The 11,160-nt window shown below is 31.5% G+C and overlaps 1 protein-coding gene across 1 annotated transcript; it reads right to left on the bottom strand.

Annotated features, from left to right (window-relative positions):
- Window positions 1-9,346: 9,346 nt before the first annotated feature.
- LOC100244332 (uncharacterized) lies at window positions 9,347-10,801 on the bottom strand. The gene has a single exon (XM_002271525.4). The coding sequence runs from the start codon at window positions 10,592-10,594 to the stop codon at window positions 9,674-9,676; it is 921 nt and encodes a 306-aa protein (XP_002271561.1). The 5' UTR covers window positions 10,595-10,801; the 3' UTR covers window positions 9,347-9,673.
- Window positions 10,802-11,160: the final 359 nt, after the last annotated feature.

Below are 11,160 nucleotides of genomic sequence, written 5' to 3' on the forward strand. Positions count from 1 at the left end.
ATGCCACCACCCCGCCTACTGCCCCTGTTTTTACCATCATCACTACTAGAACTTGAAGAAATTGTTCTAGAAGCCTTACCTTTACGAAGGGAATCAACATCTCTTTCTTTACCTTCTTCATTAGTGGGAAGACCTTTATCCAACCAATTCAAATTATCAGATGATAAAATAAGCTTCTCTCCTTCTCGTATCCACTCATCTAATATATCATCATCATTAAAGATATGATTCAGATCAATTGGATTGTATAAATCTTCATTGCTCTGCTCTTGCATCAAATTTTTAACTCGAAGTCGCATATTGTAGTGCACATAAACTAACTTATGCAACTTTTTCATTGCCAAACGATTGCGCAACTTTGTGTGAATCAATGACCATGTGCTCCAATTTCTTTCACAACCTGATGAAGAACAAGTTTGGCTTAAAATTTTAACAGCAATCTTTTGTAGATGTGGACCTTCGTTGCCATAGTTGTTCCACCATTCATCTATAATAAAGAAAATGCATACTTATTAATCACTATGATATATTTAACAAAAAATGATGATAATTTCTTATTTGTAATAGACATAAATGTATTGAGCACTTGGAAGAGATTGATTTATTGCTTTCTTTGTAAGTGCACTTCCAAATTCTCCTTGGGCGTCAACAAATAATTTCACCTACATCATTAACATTTTTTTTTGTTAATGCACATTACATATACAAAATGCATTATATAAAGGTCACAAACTATTATTATACCTCGTTAATAGCTTTTGCTTGTCTATCCAAATCTGGCTCTAATCTTTTGATAACCTTCTCTAATCCAACTTTAATTTTCGGATGGTTGGAGAAATGCTTTGAATATTGGAACATTGGATTTAAAAAATATGCTGCCATAAGTCAAATAATGATCAATTTATAATAATTTGTACTTGAAAAAACAATAAAAAAGAATAAAAAATATATAAAGAATTTTTTTATTACCTGCAACATGCAAATGTCTATGCAATTGACCTTCCCACCTTCTATCAATGACTTCCCAATACTTTTCTCATTGCTTGACTGATGCCTTGATAGCCAATTTAGCTCTATCCATTGCTTCATAAATGATTGATAGTGTGGGCTTTTTATCTTGATCAACCAATTTCAATACTTTGATGAGAGGTTCCATGATGGTTTGAACTTCCCCTGCCTTCTTCCAAAATCGATCAGTTAAGATAAGGTTGGATACCTTATCTCTTAGACTTTTTCTGCTCTTATCTTTATTGAATTCACGCCACTCATTTGTTGTGCACATTCTCTTCAAATCAACCTCATAACGTATAAGACTCTCAAGTGAAATGAATTCAGTGGCCAAACGGGTTATTCCTGGCCTTAACGGATCTCTATCCTTGGTGAACACTTTCATCAAATTCACTACTTTCAAGCTCTTATAAATAAATCCTATGATCATCTTAGCTTGATCTAATGTATTCTTAATCTATTTCATGCTTCCAATATCTTTAAGCATTAAATCAATACAGTGGGCTACACAAGGAGACCAAAACAAATGCTTCCACTTCTTCATCAACAACATACCGACTGCTTTAAAACTTGCCTCATTATCAGTGACTACTTTAACAACATTTTCCTCCCCAACCTCCTCTACAACTTTATCTATAAGGGAAAAGATGTAGTCTGTTGTCTTAGGTATGTTGGTAGTATCAACTGAAGAATGGTATATCATACTTCTATTACAATAAATCATGAAATTGATGATAAGCTTTCTCGTCCTAGAACTCCAACCATCACACATGATTGTGCACCCATATATAGGCCATTTAGCCTTCAATGTTGTTATGTATACCTCAAGCTCTTGCACCTCCTCTTCCAAATATGTATTTCCAATTTGGTATCCCGTGGGCCCCTTGATGCCTGGACCTGCTTCTGCTATGGTATCAATCATTGATTGATATTAAGGCCCACTATCAACTGCATTAAAGGGTATTGCATTAAAGAGAAAGAATTTAGAAATAGCTTTACCCACTTTCTTCACACCTTCAGTAGAAAACAAGCTTTTTATTGATTTCTGCTTTGATGAGAACATGTAGGGATCAATTCCTTTTGGAGGTATGCTAGCTCCTTCACTTACACTGAAGCTACGTGTCAGCCCGCGCTTAATCCTAGCATTAGAAGGTTGTGAGGAACTACCACCCCTCTGATCCTCTTGTCTATCTTCTTAAAAAATTCGACGACTGTATTTCATTGATTGTTTCATTTGTCTTCTTTCAAAATCAGTCATAGCAACTTCCTCAATTTCATCATCAGAATCACCCTCATCAATTTCATAGAAATTTTCTCTATTTAAGGAATTCAAAAGTCGTTCTTTTTTTTTTCTTTAACTGTGTTTTTTCTTTTGAAGTATTAGACATATGTTGTCTAACACTATGTGACACTTCTACCGGTACACGTAGACATCCTTCTACTTGTCCAGATATATGTGCGATGTGTTGCTTTAATCTTGTTATACCGCCATGTATAACTTTCCCACAATATTTACACTTTGTGGTTCTTCTACTACCACTAACAGGTTCTGCATGCTCCCAACCAATATCATATTTTGAAGTCATTTTGAAATTTTAACCTAACCATGTATAAAAGGAAAACAATTTATTTTTCAAATTAAATATATATAAACACATTTATATAAGAATTATAATATTTAATTTTCCACTCACTTATATGTTTCATATTGTTACTACATAAAAATAAATTGTACTAAAAAAGCAATAAACACGATTTCACCTAAGTTCATCATCTTTTGTTATCCACTTATTTATATGTTTTTTTAATCAAAATAAATGTAATTGACCATGTAAATGCATACCCTTCATTCCATATTATTAAATCATTTATGATTATTTGAAGAAAAAAAAATTCAATAATTATTAATTTTCTATAGTAATTTAATTTTGCAATATAGTATTAATGTAATTGAGTAATAGGGAAATTTTTTGTCACTAATATAATGTAAATTTATTTATACTAATAGAAAATTGAGTGATATTTTTAAAGTATTCAATACAATTTCTTGTACATTATATTTTGTACCATTATACAAAATTTTATATAATCCTTATACTTGAAGAGTAACTCAATTTATTAAAACCAAATTAGCTAAAAATGATGAAAATAATCCTTATATTTGAAGAGTAACTCATTTCTTTTATATATATATATAAATACCCTTGATTATTTTAAGTATTTACATGAATGCTTTAAAAGAAATAATTATTTTTATAAGGAAAAAATGAGAGTGTTTTTTTAAAATGATGCCAAAAAAATAATGAAGGGTTAGATTTACAAAATTGGGTTTTCAATAACCTTTTTAATTAAATAAGTCATTTACTAATGCTATATTTGGTTTATGAATATTAGAGGGAAAAAAAAATAAACTAAACAAATTTAAGGTTAATAAATTATTTTTTTATGGCTCTTTTAATTCATTTTATTTATTTATTTTTCTATATAAAGATTATATAATTTAAAAATATATAAATGTTTAGCTAATTTTTAATTGCAGTTGATTCTCTTTTATATTTTTTTATGATAAAAATAGTGAAAATAAATAAATTAATTTTTTTAATAATTTTTTGGGAATCAAATATAACCTAAACGAAGGTTTAATATCTATTAAAAAATAGTACTTATAATTTTTTACTTATATATGATATTATAATAAAATCATAAGTTTATTTTATTTTATTTTTCCAAAAAAAATACTATTTTAGTATATGTTAGAAACATAAAAATATTAACATCTTCTTCATTTTTTGGGTTAAAAATGACTAATAAATATTTAAAGTAATATTTTTTCATAATATTTTATTTAAATTGAATAATTAATAAAGTTTAACTTTTTAAAAATAAGTCAAAATTTTCATTCCATATACTCATTTAGAATTGAATTATGAACATAATATTATAAAATCTTTTGATTTTATATGTAATTAATTAGATTGGTTTTTTGAATTCAAAATTATTTTTAAAAATTAAATAATTCATGAAATAATTTAAAATTATTAATTATGTCTTATTTAGTATATAAGACATATAGCAACAATATTTGAAAAGGAATAACATATTATATATAGCAACAATATTAAACCATATACAGAGAGTATATATATTAATTTGAAAAGGAATAACATATTATATATATGATATTATAATAAAATCATAGGTTAATTTTATTTTATTTTTATAAAAAAAATACTATTTTAGTATATGTTAGAAACATACAAATATTAACATCTTCATCATTTTTTGGGTTAAAAAATTAATAATAAATGTTTAAAGTAATAATTTTTCATAATATTTTATTTAAATTGAATAATTAATAAAGTTTAACTTTTTAAAAATGAGTCAAAATTTTCATTTCATGTACTCATTTAGAATTGAATTATGAATATAATATTATAAAATCTTTTGATTTTATATGTAATTAATTAGATTGGTTTTTTGAATTCAAAATTATTTTTAAAAATTTTAAAATTCATGAAATAATTTAAAATTATTAATTATGTCTTATTTAGTTTATAAGACATATAACAACAATATTTGAAAAGGAATAACATATTATATATAGTAACAATATTAAACCATATACAGAGAGTATATATATTAATTTGAAAAGGAATAACAAATTATATATACAATGTTATAATAAAATCATAGATTAATTTTATTTTATTTTTATAAAAAAAAATATTATTTTAGTATATGTTAGAAACATAAAAATATTAACATCTTCATCATTTTTTGGGTTAAAAATTAATAATAAATATTTAAAGTAATAATTTTTCATAATATTTTATTTAAATTGAATAATTAATAAATTTTAACTTTTTAAAAATGAGTCAAAATGTTCATTCCATGTACTCATTTAGAATTGAATTATGAACATAATATTATAAAATCTTTTGATTTTATATGTAATTAATTAGATTGGTTTTTTGAATTCAAAATTATTTTTAAAAATTAAATAATTCATGAAATAATTTAAAATTATTAATTATGTCTTATTTAGTTTATAAGACATATAGCAACAATATTTGAAAAGGAATAACAGATTATATATAGCAACAATATTAAACCATATGCAGAGAGTATATATATTAATTTGAAAAGGAATAATAGATTATATATATGATATTATAATAAAATCATAGGTTAATTTTATTTTATTTTTATAAAAAATACTATTTTAGTATATGTTAGAAACATAAAAATATTAACATCTTCTTCATTTTTTGGGTTAAAAATTAATAATAAATATTTAAAGTAATAATTTTTCATAATATTTTATTTAAGTTGAATAATTAATAAAGTTTAACTTTTTAAAAATGAGTCAAAATGTTCATTCCATGTACTCATTTAGAATTGAATTATGATCATAATATTATAAAATCTTTTGATTTTATATGTAATTAATTAGATTGGTTTTTTGAATTCAAAATTAGTTTTAAAAATTAAAAAATTCATAAAATAATTTAAAATTATTAATTATGTCTTATTTAGTTTATAAGACATATAGCAACAATATTTGAAAATGAATAACATATTATATATAACAACAATATTAAACTATAAACAAAGATTACATATATTAAATTGAAAATGAATAACAGATTATATATAGCAACAATATAGCAACAATATGAAACAATATTTGAAAAGTAATTCCTTTATTAATTTATTACCTGTCGGTTACTTTCATACCTCTTCCCCTCTTTCTTCTTCTTCTTACCCAACACAGCAACACCACGAAGATGCAGCTCTCTCATAGAACCCCTCTATCTTCTTCCCTAACACCACGAAGACGCAGCCTCTCGCTCTTAGACTATCGAACCACGATCTGCTACCTTCCCACTAGGCACTACACCAAAGATGAAGATTCTAGACTCCGGCAATGGTGGATTTAGGGTTAAGTAAGTTATTCTTCAACTAATGCTCTTTTTAAAGGCTTTTGAAAGGGTCACAGGTTTATTTCAAATTTTCACGGGTTTGTTTAAAATTTTCATAGGTTTTCTTTTGTAGAGGAATCTCTGATTTCTTTGAAAAATCAAGACTTGTTGTGATGGGGCTTTTTTGTAGAGAACCTATTGAATTTTTTTCCCCGAGTTGATCGAGTTAACTCGGAATATCAGTCGACTCATCCGAGTCCAACCAATTCAAGACGAGTCTAGGTATCTGGTTTCGGACTCATTGCGATCAGATTCGAGGCAGATACGACTCGGCCGATTTTTTGAACCCTACTGGATATACTGGTGGTATCCACAACATGACATCCTTATGTTCGTCCACTTGGGTAATGGGAGTATGTTAATTTCCAAAGCCAAGAGAATCACATGCTTCGGTTGCATGGTGGGCACGTAATACAAACCATTAAATCAGAGCTCAAACTTTGACTGGTAGAAAGACGAAGCAGCAAACTTAAGGAAAAAATAAAAACAAAAATACTAATATATTCTTCGGCTTGCCTTGGGTGCAAACCTGTTTTTTCCTTAAAAAAAAATATAAATAAATAAATAAACATTTTGTAGGGACCTCTCTCGGACAGACACATGGCAAATCACCCTTCTATTGGACACGTGGCACCACTTCTCCTCTATCCGGACATCCGGTCCGAACCCAGTAATTGATTGCCCGTCGTCTCGTGCCTTTCCAAGGCTGCATAATGCGTCCCAAGCAGGACCCCTGACGATATGACAAGGCAAGGAACTTCCCCATTTTTGATTTGACAAGGCTTCACACACTATAAAAGTCTTCCGATGACTCAACGAAAGGGGGTAAGACATTCATTCTTGAAACCTTATAAAACTGATACGTTTTACTGTCAATCTGACTGGAGCTTCAGAGGGTGTGTCCAGACAATCTGTCCGGACATCTTTTGCAGGAGAATGGAAGGAAGCATCACTCTCAATTGAGTGGGCGAAGATATTAGGGAGCTACAACACTTCCAGAGAGTCCCGACCTCAACACATTTTATTCCCCATTCTTATTTTGTTGGATCGGGTTGGGTCAGTCCTGTTTGATGATTCTAAGTGGTGAGAATGTCATTTAAAAAGGATGACATTATTTAAGTCTAGTGATTCCTGTTTGATGATTCTAAGTGGTGAGAATGTCATTTAAAAAGGATGACATTATTTAAGTCTAGTGATTAGAATAGGATGTGCAGTGAAGGGTTCCTTTTTTAATAGGGCTCAACTTTGAAACATCTTTCAAGGCGAATCATTTGAAGTTGATGATTGAAATCACATTTGATTTTTTTAATGCGAATGGATAAGAAAAAGAATGAGATACCCATTCCCATTCTCCATTCTCGTATACGAAACATTACCTTTATGTATACATGTACCATGATGTGTTCTACTTAAGGTGTTTTAAATATGTTATGGTAATTTACCTTTATATATATATAAAGATGAGAAAAGATCCCAATCTCAAAATATTCAGAATGGAATTGGTACACAAAAAATAAAAAATAAGAATACAAACAAGAGCAAAGATAAATCATGAGTAATAATGCAGTGAGTTTTTCCAATTTCTAATAGGAGATGGACATACATTAATAAGGAGAAATGGAAATAGATGTTGATTGCAGCCGTTTCAAACCGTAATTGTGGATGTGGGAGAGGGCCAAGAAAGCGGACAAATAGAGCAAATAGATGCCTTTGACGTGGGACACAGCCCATAACTGCATCAACATGCTTTCTTCTGCTCCAGGTTTTGTATCTTCACCGCATCACTTCTCTACTCCTAATTCATCCAATTAATACTCAAAAATTTGATAAGAATCATCTTCATCCCCGGATTCTACCAAGTACTTGTAGCTTGAGTAAAATATAATCTTGTATCCATGAAAATGGTTAAGAAAAAGGGCATGCGGAGAAGCTCCATGTATCCGTCAAAACCTTCTAAAGTAATTTGGACGTAAGCACTTGTAGCGATCCCAACTCCTTCCCAACTGCCAGAGGAGTTGGAGCAGCTGCCAGAACAGCACTTCCATTGGAAATGCTGTTAGGTGGGAAAAAGAATAAAGAGGAAAGTATAAGGAAATAAACTTTTGTTTTATAAATATCAAAAATTATTTTTAAAAACTGTTTTTCAAAATTATTTTTAAACATGCCTTTAATATCTATTGGCGGCTTTGCTATATCTTTTATCGTGTGGGACATAGGAATGACTTTAGATTTAAAAAACAAAAACAATTGACTTGCTATTCATGTGCTTGACTTGATGTCCCCACATTATTATTTTCTCATTCCCTTTGAAGAACTTTCATGGAAAATTCATTGCATCTCCAAAACATCCTTGTCTGCCGTTTCCCACCACAAGTCCATAGATTATTAAATTGAAAGCATAATTTTGTACAACACAGGAGTATGCCTTCCTTCTCATGCTAAATAGCCTTAAAATGGCTTAGAATCCATTAATATGACTCTGCCTCTATTAATGACTTTGTTTTGGTATGTGTAAAAGTAAGTAACCCATCTTCATTAGTCCAAATGCCCTTTTTTTTTCACACCCCCTTTTATATCATACTAAAATTTTCTTTTGAAAAAATAAATTATTTTTTTTGGTTCATTTGACATATTATCGTAAATTTGAAAATCATTTTTCAACGGTCATATTCTAATTTAAAGGCCCATTCAAGTTGCAAAGTTCCATATATTAAAAAAACATCAAAAAAATTATTCCAAACCCTTATAACAGATGCATGCACATGCCTTTATATAATAAGATTCTTGAAGCAATTGATGGACCATAGATGATAGTTATCTTCTCATCATCACAATTATTGCTCCTAATCTTTTTCTTCTTTTTTTTAATAAGAAAATAGGCCTCATATGTTACGTAATAAGACTCATTTTCAAAGAATTAGTCGCTTAAAATATTCACCATTTTGGAGTTTACGGCAAGGTGGCAAGGTGGCATTGCCCACATCCTCTTTAATTCTTGGATTTTATATATAGGCGTTGCTTCGAATATTGGGCCCAAATGTTGGCTTACCCTTTGAAATTGATTGGTGGCGTGTAGCCTTAGGGCATGATACAGAGCTCTAGGTTTCTTGTGCAAGTCTCCAAGTCAATACACTGGTTAAAATTGAATGCATGCCATAGAATTTTCCTAGCTAAAATAGTGCAAGGACTGTAATTTCTTCAAGGGTTCAAATTTATGGGCACGCATAAGAGGCCTAGATTAAAACTTGAATGAGTCATGGAATTTTCCTAAAAAAGTTTATGGGTAGATTCAGAATGTGGCGCCCAGCAATCCAGACAAGATGATTAACGAACTGAATTAATTAAAGTACAGGAGAGAATCGAATCAGATCCAGAGTTGCTTTTTTACAGATTGAAGGATGATGAAGAAATAAATAAATAACTTGACAATTGCTGACTTTTTCCACACATCCTAACCCAACTGAGCTCACCCAAAACTAAAAGCCACGAATGCAAAGCCAAACAGTATCACACCTACAATTGACTGTTCCCTCAATTCATTGTTTTCATTAAGCCAACATCATTCCTGGCCTAATAATTCAACAAAGAATGGGATCCCACCAATCACCTAACCTAATCTTTTTACACACACATACCTAATCTTTTATGTATCCTTATTTTTTCTTTCTTTCTTTCTTCTTCCTCTACCTTTCGATATCCATGGCATAGGTCTTTCCCATGTGAACAAACTCCAGATTACTCTTCTTCTGGGACTCTAAGTCTTCATCATCTTCTCGCCCTTCCTCCCTTCCCAATGACCAGTACTCCACCTTTTCCCTATAAACTCTAGCCAAGAACAAGTAAAAAGACATCGCAAATATCATCATACCTACAACGAGCCAGCTGAACTCTATGTTGACAAGCGATTTAGCGCGGTGGAGCGCTTCCGTGTCGGAGCAATTCACCACCTCGTGGCCATTGTCCAAGTGGAGGATGCAGCCTTTGGGGATTAGAGCTGGGGTCCACAGCATGTACCCCATGAGTATCAGCCAAATACCTTGAAAAAGTATGCTTGCAGACCTCACAAAACTAACTAAGAAGCTCTTGGGAAGGCCTATTCCCATGAGGGTGGTGGTCAGGGACACCAGGATCACAATCTGGAGAAGCAAATGGTACTGCCCTTCGATGCCAACATGGTCCGCCGAATGAAGGTGAAACATCATCAGCTGCTGCCCGAAAGCTATGGCGGCCAGGAGCTGAGTCAAGCCGTACTTGGCCTTTGAGCCCAGGTGATCGAGGACGATGGAAAAGGCCCCGTAAACCAAGAAAGCCATGGAAATGGATGAATGCTCAAAGTTGTGGAGATGGTTGGAAGGGATGGTGCCATCCACGTCGAAAGGCTGGTGCTTCTGGGGGCCAATGAAGAGCTCCATGGCTATGGAGATGCAGCTCCCTACCATGATAAGAAAGAGCTCCAAGTACCTTATTTTGGCGGTGGGAAACCATGGGGGAGAAGTGTAGGAATTGGGATGTTGGTAATGGAGCTTGATGTGGTTAAAGAGATGCCACAGCCCAATCAAAAGGAACCCAAACCCGGGTGCCACATGCCCTACCAAAGTGCCCATATGCCTAAGGAAACACAACCTTTGTGGAGGAGAGGAAGAGGAGGGGAGAGTTGAGAGGTGGTGGGGGTGTGAGGGGTGCGTGCGGGCGGGGGGGATTTAAGAGGGGTTGAGGAATTGAATTTTTGGATGTCTGGAGAGTTCTATTTGAATTAAAACAGCTGCTTGGAAGGGGTTTTAAAACAAGGGGTGATTCCTTGGGAAATAAGGTTATTGCTTGCTGACCAAAGAAAGAAACCCTCTGCTCACATGACATGGCAGACCTTTTTCTAGAAGCCAAATTGTATATTCATCTTCAAAACCAATCCCATCTGCTTTGATACCCTAATGCCATCTGTACGTAGTGGCAGCAGTCATGAAATTTGCTTTTTTATATATTAATTCTAGAAAATCATAATATTAATCAAAAGTCAGAATAATAAACCCGACTCTCTCTCTCTCTCTCTCTCTCTCTCAACATCTTCAATTAACCAAAGGAATCAATCCATTAAAAAAAATCTGAAAATGACAAGAATTATATATAAATGAATTTTCATGGGTAATTTATTTATTTCTTATTTTTAATTCCT

Source organism: Vitis vinifera, chromosome 2, assembly GCF_030704535.1.
Source record: "Vitis vinifera cultivar Pinot Noir 40024 chromosome 2, ASM3070453v1".
NCBI classification, from domain to species: domain Eukaryota; kingdom Viridiplantae; phylum Streptophyta; class Magnoliopsida; order Vitales; family Vitaceae; genus Vitis; species Vitis vinifera.